Here is an 18414-nt window from a genome sequence, read left to right as displayed (position 1 = left end):
CACAAAAGAATACTTCACTACCTTAAATAGTATCAAATTGTAAAAATAAAACACAATGTGACAAAGATTAGTGGTATGCCAGAAGATTGGTAAAGGTTTAAAATCCAACCAAAGATGACAGAAATAAGGGAGAAAATAAAAACTATGGGTAAACTAGCAAGTAATACCAAAATGCACAGCAAGAGCCTCTTTAAATATATATAAAAAAAGTAAGGGCAAAGTGTTCATCGGCCCCTTTGAAAATGAGGCTGGGGAAATAATAATGGGAAACTCGGAAATGACGGAGGAGTTGAACGAATACTTGCAATCATTCTTCATGGTAGAGGATGCTTAGTAGCATTCAAAAAATACTAAATTATTAAGGGCTAAATCAGGGGTGTAAATAAATACAGTAACTATCAGGAGAAAAAAAAACTATTAAGGAATCTGATGGGGTTAAAGGCTGATAGGACCCTTGGAGCTGATCCGATGCATCTTAGGATATGAAAGACAGTAGTTAGAGAGAGAGTGAGTGCAGTTCATAGAATCCCTACAGTGTGAAAGCAGGCCATTCGGCCCATCAAGTCCACACCAACCCTCCGCAAGAGCATTCCACCCAAACCCACCCCCTACCCTATCTCTGCATTTCCCACCCTAGACACAATGGGTTATTTGGCATGGCCAATCCACCTAACCTGCACATGTTTTGGACTGTGGGAGGAAACCAGAGCGCCTGCGTGGGTTTCCTCTGGATAAGGGGAGAATGTGCAAACTCCACATAGATAGTTGCCCAAGGCAGAAAACAAACTGGAGACCCTGGTACGGAGAGAAAACAGTGCTAACCACTGAGCCATCGTGCAACCCTTAATAAGCCATCGTGCTTCCCTTTGAAGTATTAGTAATCTTCCACAAATCTTTATATTCTGGAAATGTCCCAGAGATTTCAAAACTGCCAATGTAATACCTTCATTCAAAAAGGGAGAGAAACCTAAAAAAAGGTCAGTATATGGCTGCTTTCTTAAACTCTGTCATTGGGAAACTTTTAGAGTCTATTATAAAGGATGTAATAGTAGAACATTTTAGAAACATAATATAACCAGGGCAGAGTCAGCATAGCTTTATGAAAGGGAAATCATGCCGGGCACATTTAGTAGAATCCTTTAAGGGGTCAACAAGCAGAATAGATAAAACAGAACCAGTAGATGTAATATGTTTGGATTTCCAAAAGGCATTCAGTAAGGTACCACACAGAAGACTACTTCATAAGATAAGGGCCCATGGTGCTGGGGGTAATATATTAGCATAGACTAAGGAATGGCTAACTAATAGAAGCTGGGATGAACAGGGAGAGTTTTTAGAATGGCAGTAATAACTTGTGCAGTGTCACATGGATCAGTGCAGCACCCACAATTATTTACAATATATATTAATGACTTAGATGGCCGAAGTAAATGTGCTCTAAACAAAAGGAGGAAGCAAGTTATCAGTAAGAGAGTCAATGATTATGGGGAAAGGCAGGAAAATGGAATTGACGGGTATTAGATTAGTCATGGTCCCTTTGAGTGGTGAAGCACTGAACTCTTGGAATAGCCTACTTCTGCGTCTACATCTTATAGTCATATTAAATATGGAAAGGAAGTGCCCTCTGACACCTTGAACTGCACATGCACATGAATCTGAAAACATGCCTGTGCATAATATCAGATGCAGTATGTCACCTTATAAAATTGACTTCTGAAGTCAAATATAAAGTCCGCACTACGTGGAGAAGAAGGGCTCAACAGTGTGAGGTGAGAATGCAGGGGGCATGAGGATGGGAGAAAGGTGGGGATGCAGGGTTTGAGGAAGGGGTTGGGGGGGATTGAGGACACGGGAGCTGGGAGGCCACTTCTTCATCTCTTCATCTCTCCTTCTGTCCCAACCCCTATACCCATTCTTCCTCTCTCCCCCACTCCCCTCCCAGATCCTTGACCGTCTTCTGGGCTGCGTCTCTCCAAATCCATTTAAATTTCTGGATTTAAGTGACACATAGCGAGCATGCACTGATGTCAGCCAATGCAGCCTATGTAAATGATATCAACAAAACAGTTATATTCTGTGAAACAAAAACATTTTTTTTTCCATTTACATAATGCTTTTTCAGGACCACTGGACATCTCAAATGCTTTACAGTGTAGTCACTTCTGTAATGTTGTAAACAACACTTTTCATTGTATTTGTAATAAATGCACATGACAATAAATTAAATCAAATCGTAATGTAGGAGCTGCAGAGTTAATTTGTGCATTGCAAGCTACCATAATCAACAAATGATAATGATCTAGTAATCACTTATTTTATGATATAGATTAAGGGATAAAAATTGGCCTGGATACCAGGAACAACTGTTCTGTTTTCCTTCAAAATAGTGTTGTTCAATCTTTTGCATCCACTTGAGCTGATAGATGGTGCCTGGAAGATCATGTTGATCAGAGTAGCCAATTCCTCTGTACCATACTGGCACCCACAGCCTTGATTTTCGTACTGAAGATATGAGATGGAAATTGAACTCAGAACTTTGTGACTTGGAGGCAAGACGTATTGCAGCTTTCATGATCTCAGGAAGCCCCATGGTAGTTTAGAGAAAATTAATTTCTGCTGTAGTATAAAGGTAGTCACATTATTCTTCACTTTCATTAGACAACCATTTAACCTCAGGGCTATTGTCTAAAGTAACTACCCAGAAACCAGGTCCCATCACGCTTTATTTACGAGTGCACATTAGACTGGGTGTGGCTAGCCAGCTCAGAGCCATCTCCTTGCTATATTGGTCAGCCAAGGCTTTCCTGATTGGCCCAGGTTGACAACCCCAATCAAGACCCTTGCAGTTAATGAGGTTTACCTGGCCCTAATCACTACATTATACCTCATGTGAGGGCAGAGGTTGGGAAGGAGAGCCCTTCATCGTAACCTCAGCTGGTGTCAGAATTGAACCCACACCTTTGGTGTCATTGTACATCACAGACCCACTGTCCTACCAACTGAGCCACCTGACCCACTATTGCAGGAACCACAGCAGTCAGTTGGTTCGCAATAAACGTCTTTTGAGATGCCCAGGGAATCATCACTTTTAAAATATAAAATTTCCAAAAGTTAATGTGAATTTCCAAGTGGACAGTCCAGAGATGCTGCTGTAAAACAAATTGCATTTTTTTAAACAGATGCTTCAATTTCTCTGACCTTTGCTATTTCAACATATCAACTGTTTCACCTGAATTATCAGCCCCTATTAAAACCTGCTTTGTTCACATGGCTGTCATAAAATTCTTTAAAGAAAACTTACTTACTTGTTTCTCAAAATGTGATAGATGCAGTCTGAATGTAACTGTTTCCCTTTTTGTAATTGCCTCCTTAATTTGATTTAGTTCATGTGACTGTGAGAAGGTAATGCTTTCAATGGCTACTAATTGCATTTATTGTATTAGAATACTCCAAGACTCTTCACAGGAGAGTTGACAGAACAAATTCACTGAATCAAAAAAGTAGGATAGGTGACCAAAAACGTTGTAGATAAGATAATATTCACTGAACATCTTGAAGGAGCAGAGAGAGACAGACAGGTGAAAAAACTTGAAAATTACAGAGTTCGGGGCCTAATCCAATCAATATCCAAGCTGCAGGCCAAGGGTGCTGTTTCTTTCAGCTCCTTTGTTAATTTTATTTCTATTTGTGTAATTTTTCATTACAGGCAGCGACCAGCATTAGGGGAATGTCTGGCAGCATTGGCTGGAGCCTTTCCTGTTGCATTCCTAGAAACTGACTCGAATAAACACAATCCATTCTCGAGCTACAACACTAAGACACCGAAAGATCGAGCAGGTACATTACCTCCTGTGCAATGAATGTTTTGGCCATTTATTCATTTGATGTAATGCAACTTTAAAGACCAACAAATGTACTGATGTTAGACTTCAAAGTTCCACCATATTGTGCCATGTGATGATAGCACATGGATGTGGACTGTAAAGGTAAAAGATGCCCTCATCTTAACAGATCATAGGGCTGCTCTTTTGTATTAGAGAGAGATAACCTGAGGGTCCCTGATAACCTTTGGTATAATCTGAGGGTCACCATCTTTGGGTAAGAGGAAAGGTTGAGAAGGAGTTTTTGATGATAGCCTCAGCTGATTGCAGGAATTGAGCCCATGCTGTTGAAATGATTGTGTACTGCAAACCAGTTGTCGAGCCAACTGAACTAACATTGTCAGCCCTCACGTGTCCTGTTCTCATCATGAATTAAAACTGGAGCTTTAGATAGAATTTTAAAAATTCCTTTAGAGGACTGTCATCAGTGACTGGACAAGTTTATTGTCCGTTTCTAATTATGCTTGAGAATTTGATAGTGAATTGCCTGCATGAGCTGCTGCAATCCAGTTGATGTAGGTCCACCCAAAATGCTTTAAGGACGGAGTTCTGGTATTTTGACTCAACGTCAGGTTAGGATTGCAAGTGATCAGGTGAGGAACCTGCTGCCCTTGACATTCTAGATGTTAGTGGTCACAAGTTTGAAAGTTCTGTCTCCGGTGTTCTGGTGAATTTCTGCAGCATGTCTCGTAAATGGTACACACAGCTTTACTGAGCTTCAGTAATGAAGGGAATGAATGTTTATGGCTGTGGTGCCTATCAAGTAAACTGCCTTGTCCTGGATATTGTTGAGCTTCTCTTGCATGTTGTTGGATCTGCACTTATTCAGACAAATAGAGAGTATTCCATTATACTCCTAACCTGTGTCCTGAAGATGGTGGACAGGCTTTGGGGAGTCAGGAGGTGTGCTATAGGACTCCTATTCTCTGACCTACTTTTGCAGGCACTGCATTCAAATGGTTAGCCTGGTTCAATCCAGTAAGACTATAAGATATAGAAGCAGAATTAGACCATTTGGCTCATCAAGCCTGATCCACCTTCCAGTCATGGCTGATATGCTTCTCAACCCCATTTTCCTGCTTTCTCCCTCCAACCTTTTATCCCCTTACTGATCAAGAACCTGTCTATATCTGTCTTAAATATACTCAGTGACTTGGCCTCCACAGCCTTCTGTGGCAATGAGTTCCACAGATTCACCACAAGGTTTGGCACAAGAAATTCCTCTTCATCTCAGCTCTAAATGGCCACGCCTTCACTCTGAGGCTGTGTTTGTTTAAGTTTTAATGCTATCCCGTCTTCATACTTCGAAAACTTTATCGAGTATAGACCACAGTCCTCAACTGCTCCTTATATGAAAAACCCTCCATCAGTCAGATCATTCTTGTAAACTTGATCTGGATTCTCTCCAATGTCAGCATATCCTTCCTTAGATACAGGAGCCAAAACAGCTCACCATATTCCAAATGCAGTCTGACCATAGCCTTGTACAGCCTCAGCAGTACAGCCCTTCCTTTGAAGTCCAGCACTGTCAAAATGGATGCTAACTTTGTATTATCTTCCGAATGGCCAACTAAACCTGCATGTTAACTTTAAGAGAATTCTGAACTAGGTTTCCTAAGTCCTTTTGTGCTTCAGATTTAAAGACCTTTCCTGATGTAGAAAATAGTCTGTGCCTCTATTCTTCCTACCAAAGTGCAAGCCTCACATTTTCCCACATTGAGCAACAAAATGGCAGGTGGAATATGATCTATTCACCTGTTCTAGTTATCTCCTATCCCTTCAGCAGCCTCCCCGCTTCCTCAATGCTACCTGTCCCTCCACCTATCTTTGTGTTATCTGCAGACTTAGCAATAATGCCCACAATTCCTTTGTCCAGTTTGTTAACGTATAGTGTGAACACTTGTCATCCCAACACTGACTCCTGCTGAACTCCACTAGACACCAGCCACCAACCTGAAAAAGACCGCTTTGTCCCCACTCTCTGCCTTCTGCCAATTAGCTAATCCTCTATCCATGCCATACCTTATCCCCAACACCATGAGCTCATGTCTTTTTCAGCAGCATCCTGTATGGCACCTTGTCAGAAGCCTTCTGGGAAACCAAGTAGGTCAAGTCCACTGACTCTCCTTTATCTAACTTGCTTGTTATCTCCTCAAAGAAGTCTAACAGCATGATCTTCCTTTTGGATGAAGGTTTGCTCGCTGAGGTGGAAGGTTCATTTTCAGACATTTCATCACTTTTTTTTAATTTGAAAAAATATACTTTATTCATAGGATGTACAAAAAATAAAACATATTTGTACACCAACCCAGTCATGCAAGCCGCTCCGGGTTACCCAGGGGGTACGTACACCAACTAAAGGAAAAAAACAAGACAAAGAAGAAAAAAAAAACAAACAAAGAAAATACCCCGGCAGTCGTCATCCCGCACAGTCCCCGTTGGCCCCCTGACCAGTTGGGGAAGGCGCCAGCTGGGCCCAGTTACCAGATAGGGCCCTTTTTTCTATTCTGGACGAGGGGTTTCATACGGTGGTCTTTCCCCACCGCGCCTTGGGGGCAGCTGCCCCAAACTTTAGCGCGTCCCTCAGCACGTAGTCCTGGACCTTGGAGTGCGCCAGTCTGCAACATTCAGTCGGGGTCAGTTCTTTCAGCTGGCAGACCAGCAAGTTGCGGGCAGACCAAAGAGCATCTTTCACCGCATTGATGGTTCTCCAGGCGCAGTTGTTGTTGGTCTCGGTGTGCGTCCCGGGAAACAGCCCGTAGAGCACGGAGTCCCGTGTCACGGAGCTGCTCGGGACGAACCTCGACAAATACCACTGCATCCCCCTCCAGACCTCCTGCGCATAGGCACACTCCAGAAGGAGGTGATCGACAGTCTCGTCCCCCCCGCAGCCACCTCGAGGGCAGTGTGCGGTGGCGCAGAGATTCTGGGCATGCATAAAGGATCTCACTGGCAGAGCCCCTCTCACCGCCAGCAAAGCAATGTCCTTGTGCTTGTTTGAAAATTCTGGCGATGAGGCATTCTGCCAAATGACTTTGGCAGTCTGCGTGGGGAACGACACGACGGGATCCACCCTCTCCTTTTCCCGAAGGGTCTCGAGGATACTACGTGCTGACCACTGCCTGACGGCCTTGTGGTCAAAGGTGTTTCCTTTCAGAAATTTTCAATGAAGGACAGGTGGTACAGGACGGTCCAACTACTTGCAGCGTTCCGCGGCAACGAGGCCAGGCCCATCCTTCGCAACACTGGGGACAGGTAGAACCTCAGTAAGTAGTGACACTTGGTGTTTGCGTACTGAGGATCTACGCACAGCTTGATGCAGCCGCACACAAAGGTAGCCATCAGGGCGAGGGTGGCGTTCGGTACACCCTTTCCCCCATTTTCCAGGTCTTTGTACATGGTGTCCCTACGGACCCGGCCCATCCTCGACCCCCCCCAAATGAAGTGGAAGATGGCCTGGGTGACCACAGTGGCGCAGGTCCAGGGAATAGGCCAGGCCTGCGCCACATACAACAGTACCGAAAGCCCCTCGCACCTGACAACCAGGTTCTTAGCCACGATGAAGAGGGACCGGAGTGTCCACCTGCCCAGCTTCTGCTTCAGTTTGGTGATATGCTCCCCTCAGGTCTTAGTGCACGCCCCAGCTCCACAGAACCAAATACCCAGCACCTTCAGGTAGTCTGTCCTGCCGGTGAAGGGGATGAAGGAGCGGTCGTTCTAGTTCCCGAAGAACATGACCTCGCTCTTACCCCTACTGACTTTGGCACCCGAGGCCAGTTCAAACTGGCCGCAGATGTCCAACAGCCTACTCACCGACCGATGATTGGTGCAGAAGACGGCGACGTCGTCCATGTACAGGGAGGTCTTGACCTGAAAGCCTCCGCTGCCTGGGATAGTCACGCCCTTCAGGCTCACGTCCTTCCTGATGGATGCAGTAAAGGGCTCCACACAGCACACAAACAAGGCAGGAGAGAGCGGGCAGCCCTGCCTGACTCCAGATCTGACCGGAAAACTGTCCGATTCCCACAAGTTGATCGAGACTGCGCTAATGATGTTGGTGTAGAGCAGCCGGATCCAATTGCGGATGCCCCCCCAAACCCCAATTTGGAGAGGACGTCCCTCACGTAAGCATGAGAGACCCTGTCGAAGGCCTTCTCCTGGTCCAGGCTGACGAGACAGGTGTCCACGCGCCTGTCCTGCACATAGGCGATCTTATCCCTGATGAGCGCGAGGCTCTCAGCGATCTTCCTGCCCGGCACAGCACAGGTTTGGTCAGGGTGAATCACTGACTCCAGCACAGACATGACCCGGTTGGCTATGACCTTGGCCAGGATTTTGTAGTCCACGTTCAACAGTGAAATGGGACGCCAATTCTTAATTTCTTCCCTCTCCCCCTTCCTCTTGTAAATGAGGGTGATGATGCCCTTCCTCATGGACTTGCGCTTCCGGCACACCTCCATCAGGTCCTGGCCGACCAGGTCCCACAGAGTGGAATACAGCTCGACTGGTAGGCCGTCGCTCCCAGGAGTCTTATTCCTCTCCAAGGACTTGAGGGATCTGGTCAGCTTGTCCAGGGATATCGGCCAGTCCAGCCACTCCCTCGTGCCGTCGTCTAAGACCTCTGTGATAGACGACAGGAACGACTTGGAGGCCGTGCTGTCCGTGGGCTTCGTGTCGTACAGTCCCGCATAGAAGGATCTGCTGATCCTCAAAATGTCGGGCCGAGACGACGTCACCAAGCCGTCGTCCTCCTTCAGCCGGCTAAGCACAGAGCTCTCTTGGTGCACCTTCTGAAAGAAGAAATGTGAGCACACGTCGCTCCACGGAGCGGACCCTGGACCGGAAGATTATCCTGGAGGCCTCCGCAGCAAAGAGCGAGGCTTGCTGGCCCCTCACCTCGCGGAGGTCCTCCGTGACATTGGCCCCCATCAACTGCAGAAAGAGCAGGTTCTGCACCCTTTTCTGGAGTTGCGACAGCTTTCCCCGCCTCTCTCTCACCTTCCGAACACCCTTGAGGACAAAGAACCTCTTGATGTTCTCCTTCACCGTCTCCCACCAGTCGCCCAGAGACTGAAAGAGCGGTTTCATGGTTCTCCAACCAGCGTACTCCCTCTTAAGCTCCTCGATGTTCTCTGGGCTCAACAGAGTCGTGTTGAGCTTCCACGTCCCCTTGCTGGCCTGCTGGTCGTCCTGTAAGTGACAGTCGGCCAGCAGGAGGCAGTGGTCAGAGAAGAACACTGGCTCGACGCCGGTGGACCTTTCCGAGAACGCCCGTGACACAAACAGGAAGTCTATCCTTGAGCGGATAGACCCGTCTGGCCGTGAACAGGTGTATCTCCGCTGCGCTCTGTCTGCAGGGGTGCTGAAGACGTCGAGCAGCTTGGCGTCCTTCACCGTGCCCATCAGGAATCTGGATGTGATGTCCAGTTGACTCCCCCCACCCGCTGCCCCCACACCGGATCTTCCATCTGTATCGATGATGTAGTTGAAGTCTCCGCCTAGGATGACCAGCCTGGATGTAGCCAGCAGGGGTGGAAGCCGCTGCAGGACGGCCAACCGCTCACTCCGTACCGCTGGGGCGTACACGTTGATCAGCCTCAGGGGAGCGTTCCTGCAGGTGACATCAGCCACTAGGAGGCGCCCCCACCCCACCACCTCCTGAACTCGAGAGATGGTGAAGTTGCGCCCCCGCAGCAGAATAGCCAGGCCTGAGGACTGACAGTCATTACCCCCCCGACCAGATCGAAGGCCCACAGGCCCAGGCGCCCGACCATTTCCCGTACCTGCTGAGGTGCGATATCCCGCACTCCTGCAGAAACAGGAAGTCCGCCCTGACGGTGGTCAGGTAGGCCAACGTGGACATACATCTTGCGGTGGACTTGACGCTGCGCACATTAATGCTCGCAACCCAAACCCCCTTTGTGTGCAGTGACCGCAGTACCCTCCCCAAGTCTAAGGTCCAGCCCCTCCATTTGTCCCTTCATGCCCATTGGCCGGGCTAACTGCTGGATGCTCTCCGGGCTCAGGAAACCGTCCGTGCTGCCTTCCGGGTGGCATCCCCCTGTCAGGGGTACGGAGGCAGGAGAGTCCGGCTCTGGGTCAGGCTGGGGACATGCTGTTTCCTCCTTCCTGCCTGGAAGTTCTGGGGGGCCCTCCAGGGCCCCAGCGGCGTGTGGCTGGGTGTCGGAGGGAGCCTCAGGACGCCTCCTGTCACCTGGGAGCGGTGTGCTGCTTTCCTTCTCTCTTGAGATCTTTAGCTTCTGCTTTGGGTGGGCCTCCTCCGAATCTCCCTCGTCAGAGGAGCTCTTATAGCCCCCCTATAGCTGCCTCTTCCCACCTGATGGTTGTGGTGCCTGGGCCCACCGGCACGCCTTCCTCCTTGCTTTCCGGACCGTTGTCCACTCCCCTGGGTCACCTCTCGCCTCCTCCATTGACTCCGGATTGTCGGGGGAGAGCGGAGCCTGCAGGGGCGCTCTGCTGGCCTCGGGTCCATCCTGCGGGGCTGCGGCCTCCTGCACGACCTGGTTCTCCTGCACATTAGTGGGGTCCTTGCAGGGCCCTGGTGCCTTCCTCTCCTCCGGGGAGGCTTGCCCTGCATTGCCCCTGCCGGCGACCTGGGCGTAGGTGATCCCCCGCCGCGGGCATACCCTATAGAGGTGGCCCGCTTCCCCGCAAAGGTTGCAGCTTTTTTCTTCTGGGCAATCCTTTGCAAGGTGTCCATCCTCCCTGCAGATGGTGGCTTTGCAGTCGGCAGCCACGTGTCCTGACCTACCACAGGCATGGCAGACTTTAGGTTGCCCTGCGTAGGTCAGGTAGCCCTTGCTCCCGCCGATCGTGAAGCTGGACGGTGGGTGTACGATGTTCCCATCCAAGCCCATCCTCAGCGTCACCTTGACCTGCCTCTTACTGTTCCAGATCCCGAAGGGGTCCATTATGTTGGTTAGGCCCCCTTCCACCTTCACGTACCTTCCGAGGCAGGTCAGGACATCAACTGCTGGCACATGTGGATTGTACATGTATACAGTCACCATACAGCTCCTCTGCGCTGGCATCACAAAAAGCGGGACAGCGGTCAGTACAGAGAGGGGGCCCTCACCTCCTTTCTCCTTCAAAACCTCCAGGAAGCACTCGCAAAGCTTGGCACTCCTGAAGGTTACATCATAAAAACCTCCAGGGAAATCCTGCAGGCAGTAAATGTCCACAGCAGCGATCCCACAACAGTCCAACAGGACCCTCTTCACAAAGAAGGTGCGGTCCACAGGTGCACCTTCATCAACCTTCTTCACGGAAATGTGGATGGTGTTCCGGACCCCCTGACCTGTGGCACGAGCACTCACCGCAGCCATTGTTGCAGGTTGGCTGCTCCCCTGAACCAGCGTTAGGCCGAAGCCAGCATTAAGATCCACCGGTTGCAAGGGTGCACAGCCAACCCGACATCTTCCTTCCACCTCCAACACAGTGCTGTCCTCCTCTCGGTCCACAAAAGAGTGGGTCTTCATTTTGTTCCAGATGTAAGCTGGTTCAATGAGCTGGAAGATTTGCTGCCAGACGTTTTGTCACCATTCTAGGTAACATCATCAGGGAGCCTCCGATGAAGCGCTGGTGTTATGTCCCGCTTTGTATTTATGTGTTTAGTTTTCCTTGGGTTGGTGATGTCATTTCCTATGTTGGTGATGTCATTTCCTGTTGTTTTTCTCAGAGGGTGGTAGATGGGCTCCAAATCAATGTGTTTGTTGATGAAGTTCCGGTTGGAATGCTATGCTTCTAGGAATCCTTGTGCGTGTCTCTGTCTGGCTTGTCCTAGGATGGATGTGTTGTCCCAATCAAAGTGGTGTCCTTCCTCATCTGTATGTAAGGATACGAGTGATAGTGGGTCATGTCGTTTTGTGGCTAGTTGATGTTCATGTATCCTGGTGGCTAGCTTTCTGCCTGTTTGTCCAATGTGGTGTTTGTCACAGTTCTTGCAACGTATTTTGTAGATGATGTTCGTTTTGCTTGTTGTCTGTATCGGGTCTTTTAAGTTCATTAGCTGCTGTTTTAGTGTGTTGGTGGGTTTGTGGGCTACCCTGATGCCAAGAGGTCCGAGTAGTCTGGCAGTCATTTCGGAAATGTCTTTGCTGTAGGGGAGAGTGGTTATGGTTTCTGGGCCCGTTTTGTCTGTTTGTTTGGGTTTGTTGCTGAGGAATCGGCGGACTGTGTTCATAGGGTACCCATTCTTTTTGAATACGCTGTATAGGTGATTTTCTTCTGCTCTGCCTAGTTCCTCTGTGCTGCAGTGTGTGGTGGCTCGTTGGAATAATGTTCTAATGCAGCTTCGTTTGTGGGTGTTGGGATGGTTGCTCCTGTAGTTCAGTATTTGGTCCGTATGTGTTGCTTTCCTGTAGACGCTGGTTTGAAGTTCCCCATTGGCTGTTCGCTCTACTGTGACATCTAGGAATGGCAGTTTGTTGTTGTTTTCCTCCTCCTTTGTGAATGTTATGCCAGTAAAGGGTATTATTGATTCCTAGAAGCATGGCATTTGAACCAGAACTCCATCAACAAGCACATTGATTTGGAGCCCATCTACCACCCTCTGAGAAAAAGAACAGGAAATGACATCACCAACACAGGAAATGACATCAACCTTGTCGTCTCTGATTTCTCTTGTCAGGAATGCTGGCCTGATTGTCCCCTTAGTATGTTTCTTCATCCTTGGGATGAATTTCTGCTGTGTATACTGAATTACCCCAGAAACTCCTGCTATTGGTGCTCCACTCTTTTCCGCCTCGCATCCCCTTCCAATCCATTCCAACCAGCTTCTCCCTTATGTCTTTGTAGCCACCTTTACTCAATTGTAATACTGTAACACCTGATTCTGCAGGGTGAATTCTGTGATATTGTAGTCATTGTCCCCTAGGGGCTCTTTCACCTTAAGCTCCCTCATCAAGCCTGCCTCACATCACATTACCAAATCCAGAATTGTTTGTTCCCTAATGGGCTCTAACAGAAGTCGCTCCAAAAAAAATCTCATAGACATTCCACAAATTCCATTTTTTGAAATCAGCTACCAACCTGATTTTCCCTGTTTACATGCACATTGACGTCACCGATGATTATTGAAATAGTTTATTTCATATTTACCTTTTCTGTCTCCTGATTTATTTTCTGCTCCGCATCCTAACTACTGCCAGTAGGCCTATACATTACTCTCATTAGGCACTTTCCTTTTTGCATTTCCTCCACTCTATCCACACAGATTCCACACCTTCTGAGCCTACATTGTTTCTTGCGATTAATTTCATTTCATTCTTTACTAACAAGGCAACCTTGCTCCATTTACCATCTGCCTGTCCTTTCAAAAGGATGGCTATCCTTGGATATTTAGCTTCCCAGCCCTGATCCTCTTGCATACACATCTCTGTGATACCTAAAACAGCATTTTGATCGACCCTGCAAGTCTATTTACCTTGTTTTGTATGCTGCACGCATTTAGGCACAACACTCTCAGTCCTGTGTTAACTCCCCTCTCTTCTTATACTTGTCCCCTTATCTGCTGTACCTGATGTTAGATTCCAGACTTTTCCATACTCCCTGTCCTATTACTTCTTCTGGAAAGGTCTACAATCTCTCCTGAGCTCTCCTCCCTTTTAACTTTTTCCATAATTTTTCATGTAACTGAACCCACGCCCCTAATTTGGACATTGGTAACCCCAGGATTTTGATAATGTGGGATTCAGTGATGTTAGTGCTGTTGACTTTCAAGGGGTGATTATTAGATTGTTAGATATGAAATTATGTACAGTGGGTCAAAAAGTTGTTGATCACTTTTGGAATATATGAATAGTGTCTTGATAAGAAAATGAAAAAAAATACACCGTAAACCAAAAACAAAACATTCAAATGATACATCAGGGGTTCTTATTCAAACATTTTCCCTTGGCGTAGTTAATTTAAAAGTACAAAATATTATTCTTTGGGGACTGCCAATGATCTTCATCCTCTTAAAGTTGCTCTTTTGCCTTAGCTTTGAAGTTACCAGCCAAAGTGGAAGATATGTGCCCCAATATTCCTTCTCTGGAAAGACTACTGGACGAGATCATGGAGCTGACAGAATCTGGGATACGCTACACTCAGATGCCCCATGTGATGGAAGTCATTTTACCCATGTTGTGCAGCTACATGTCCCATTGGTGGGAACATGGACCAGAGAATAACCCTGAGAAGGCAGAGCAGTGTTGCACTGCTGTCACCTCCGAACACATGAACACCCTTCTGGGCAACATTCTGAAGATAATATCTAACAACTTGGGCATTGATGAAGGAGCCTGGATGAAAAGATTAGCAGGTACTGCTGTTTATGACTGGTATCTTCCATGAAGCTGAAATATTATCAGACTGATTGTGCAAATCAAGATATTGCCAAAGCAATTCTCAAGATATTTTTTGAGGACACTTAATAAAGAGAAGGAAAATCCTGGAGCGTAGGCCCAAAAGTTTCTAATCAGCACATCCCAATGGTACATGGGACATTTGGGGTCCACACATTTCAAGATTCAAACATTTAAATAAAAAGATGTCTCATTTAAAGAACATTTGTTCCTTAGTTTCTGAGAGTGGATTTTTTCTGCATGATAAAAAAACTTGCATTTGTTCAAAGAACCTTCACTTATAATAATGCATTTTTTTAACTCCACTAGTCAGAAATAAAATTGATACTCGGACTGTGATGTCTAATTAATTGTGATTATCTGCTGTTCAGAATTGACCATTCCGACTGTTTACTTGAAGACATTAATTACAAGAATTGCCAGGTTTTCTGTAAGGAAAATATTCCTTTTGATTGATGAAACTATTAAGAATTTATGAAGTAAGCCAAGAATGCAAAAAGTATGACTTCAAAAGAGCCTTCATTCCATACGCCACTATTCCATGGAGAAAGGAAAGTTTTCCATCAGCTCCCATTTCACTTGAGGATTGTTATTTGTAGCCAGCCTGTACATTTTGCTACAGGATGGTTTTCATATTGTAAAGTTGTATAGAATTGTCAAGTGAAATAATTAAATGTTGCATTATAATCAACAGTTTTACTACTAGCATGCAAGATATTAAAAAGAATGTCTGATTTCAGTTACAGTTTACATATATTTGTTCTCTGGATGGTTATAGGATAATGGAGAAAGAGGCCATTCAGCCCATTTTGTCTGTGTCAACTCTTTGGTAGAGTTACCCAATTTCTCCCATTCCCCTGCACTTACGCTCTGCAAATGTTTTCTCTTCCAGCGTTTATCCAGTTTCCTTTTGAAAATTTTGCCTTCTTCCGCCAGTCCTGTCAAGTGACAGGGTTTGGGGGTGGCACGGTGGCTCGGCGGTTAGCATTGCTGCCTCACAGTGATAGGGACCCAGGTTCAGTTCCAGCCTCAGGTTACTGTCTCTGTGAATCTCCCCGTGTCTGTGTGGATTTCCTCCCACAGTCTAAAGATGTGTAGGTTTGGGAGATTGCCGATGCTAAATTGCCAATAACATCCAGCAATGTGTTAGGTGGATTAACCATGGGAAATATAGGATTATAGAGGGTCTAGGCCCGAAACGTCAGCTTTTGTGCTCCTGAGATGCTGTTTGGCCTGCTGTGTTCATCCAGCCTCACATTTTATTATCTTGGAATTCTCCAGCATCTGCAGTTCCCATTATCTCTTATAGAGGAGGGGATGGGTCTGAGTCACATGCTCTTCAAAGAGTTGGTATAGGCTGGATGGCCTGCTTCCACACTATAGGAATTTTCTGATTCTACGAAATGCTGAAACCTGATATTTTACTTCTACCAGTATTCTCACAGCCAATTATCAGCAAAGTGAAACCACAGCTCCTTAAAACACACTTCCTGCCTCTGATGGAGAAGCTGAAAAAGAAAGTGGCCACCGTTGTGATGGAAGAGGAACACCTTAAATCAGAGGGCAGAGGAGACATGTCTGAGGCTGAACTGCTAATTATGGATGAATTTACTGTGCTCACCCGAGACCTTTATGCTTTTTACCCACTACTGATCAGATTTGTGGATTATAACCGGTACTATACTTATAGCATTTTATTTATACCGTAATTTTGAGTGAATGTGCAAAAACTTGACAGATAGAGGTTAATGTAGGCAAGTGTGATGTCATGCAGTTAGGTCAGAAAAATATACTCCTGGCTATCACCCCATACAATTTAAAAAAATGAAGTAATGAGCAAATCATATATGAAAACTTCCTGCATTGAATCTGATACTGCAGTATTGAGGGATACGGCGCAGTTTACTATCGCTGTACTCTTTACTACTGTAACTATCTTATGCCAGATGCTAGGTAGAAATGGACTGTTAAGAATAGTTTATTCAATGTATTGTTGCAAAGCCAACAGCACAGGTTCAATTCCTGTACTTTCTTTATGAAGGACCCAACTTCGCAACATTGCCCCACTCCCAAGGTCAGGTAATACTCAGGTTAGGTCCACTCCCAGTTGTCTCCTTTTCTGTATTGAAAGAGCAGCCTGTCATCCTGTAGAATACGACAGCTTCCATATTTTTGTGTGTAGTCAAAGCATGAACTTTAAACTCATTTTAATTCTGTGCTACTTACAGAACATATGTCTGCTGTCTTGGTACTGCTTACCGCAAATACAGTCTCCCCTGGGAATGTTGTAATTTTTTTTCTCTTTGTTCACGAGCTGTGAACAGGGTTGGCAAGGCCACGATTTATTGCTCTCCCCGATTACCCTCCATCTTTATTGTAGCTCTGCTCTTGATGTAAAGTCAACCAGGTAGACGGTCCGCCACCATCTACCTTTCTGGCAGTGGTATACAATGTCCTTTTTGGTCTAGTGCAGTAATGGAAAACCACTTAGTTTTTCACTGCCCTGAAGTGTGTTGATCCTCACCACAGCTCATAATGGTGTAAGATCAAGATAAGATTCCTGCCATCATCTGCTTTCCTGGATGGGAACTGCAGGGCTTGTTTAACCTTTTGATAAGGGGAAAGCCCTCAGTAGTCTATCAAGGAAAGAGCCTGGTCTTAAGCAATATGTAGTTGATTTTGATGGCAGTAAATACATATAAGTTACATTGGTACGATAGACATTGTAACTAAGACTACGAGGGTGATCCCAATGATTGGTCCTTTTCCTCTAGGAAAATTGTTATTCCCTTTTCCAACTACATCTCGCAACATCATATTGTGTGGTGCTTAGTGAACTCATCAGCATTAATCCTTTTAGATCCTTACAATCCTGTGCAACAGTAACATTGTTAGACATGCAAGTGCCTTTTACCTATCATGCTGTACCTCAGGTGATGTTATAGCAGTGGAGCAGGAGTAGTCTTGAGGAATTTCTGGCATATATTGGATACCACTTAAGGAAGGGGGCAGGAGCTTTAATGGAGATATAAGTTTTTGTTTCAAATCACCCAGAGGGTAGTGGGAATGTGGAACTCATTGCCTGGAAGGATGGTGGAGAGAGAAATCCTCGTATCATTTAAGAAGTATTTAGATATGCACTTGCAATGCCAAGGCATAAAAGGCTATGGACCAAGTGCTGGAAAATTGTCTTTTCAGAGCCTTTTTCTGTGCTGTAGAACTTTATAACTCTATGACAGTTTTTTTCGATGTTGTGGTTTAACCAATTATCATTTAATGAAATGACTAGTCTTAAATTTGAACACAATCATGCTAATTTATTGACTGGCCATTCCTGGTGAATGGCAGTGCTCATTAATATTAAGTTATATCCCTTTTACTGCAACAAGCTACCAAAGCTGCTAATTTTTTGACTGGTCACTCAGCAAGCAGCAGCAATCCAGCAGGTCCAGAGTTCTTGATTTTCCACAAATGAGCATTAATTAATGCATAATATGATGTTTCTCGAATGAACTATCCCAAAAAACTTAAGAAAACCAGTGGCATAATGGTCTTCACAGCAAAAGGATTTAAGTATAGGAGTGGGGATGTTTTGCTGCAGTTATACAGGGTGTTAATGTGGCTATGCCTTGAGTATTGTCTGCAGTTTTGGTCTCCTAGTTTGAGGAGGGACATTCTTGTTATTGAGGAAGTCCACCAGACTGATTCCTGCGATGGCAGGACTGACACATGAAGAAAGACTGGGTCGACTGGACTTGTACTGACTGGAATTTAGAAGATTGAGGGGAAATCTCACAGAAACATATAACATCTTGATGAGATCGGACAGGCTAGATGTGGAAAGAATGTTCCCGATGTTGGGGAAGTCCAGAATCATAGGTCACAATCTAAGAGTAAAGATATAAACCATTTAGGACTGAGATGAGGAAGAATTTCTTCACTCACAGTTGTGAACCTGTGGAATTCTCTCCCACTGGAAGCCATTGGTGCCAGTTCACTAGATATATTCAACAGGGAGCTGGACATGGCTGTTGCGGCTAAAGGGATCAGGGGGTATGGAGAAAAAGCAGGAATTTGACACTGAAATTGCGTGATCAGTCGTGATCATGTTGAATGATGCTGCAAGCTCAACAGGCTGAATGGCCTATTCCTGCACCTGTGTTCTT

The 18414-nt window shown here is 46.0% G+C and overlaps 1 protein-coding gene across 1 annotated transcript in view; it reads left to right on the top strand.

The window, feature by feature from the left end:
- The window catches only part of ryr2a (ryanodine receptor 2a (cardiac)), a 684685-nt gene that overhangs the window by 531660 nt on the left and 134611 nt on the right, over positions 1–18414 (top strand). The window contains exons 65-67 of the mRNA XM_048535805.2: positions 3707–3837; positions 13885–14205; positions 15683–15923. Of these exons, the coding sequence (XP_048391762.2) occupies positions 3707–3837; positions 13885–14205; positions 15683–15923 (693 nt within the window). The remainder of the gene's footprint in view (positions 1–3706; positions 3838–13884; positions 14206–15682; positions 15924–18414) is intronic.

The sequence above is a fragment of the Stegostoma tigrinum genome, chromosome 9 (genome assembly GCF_030684315.1).
Source record: "Stegostoma tigrinum isolate sSteTig4 chromosome 9, sSteTig4.hap1, whole genome shotgun sequence".
Lineage (NCBI taxonomy): Eukaryota > Metazoa > Chordata > Chondrichthyes > Orectolobiformes > Stegostomatidae > Stegostoma > Stegostoma tigrinum.
Note: the sequence above shows the minus strand (reverse complement) of the source record. Positions and strands in the feature narration are given on the sequence as shown.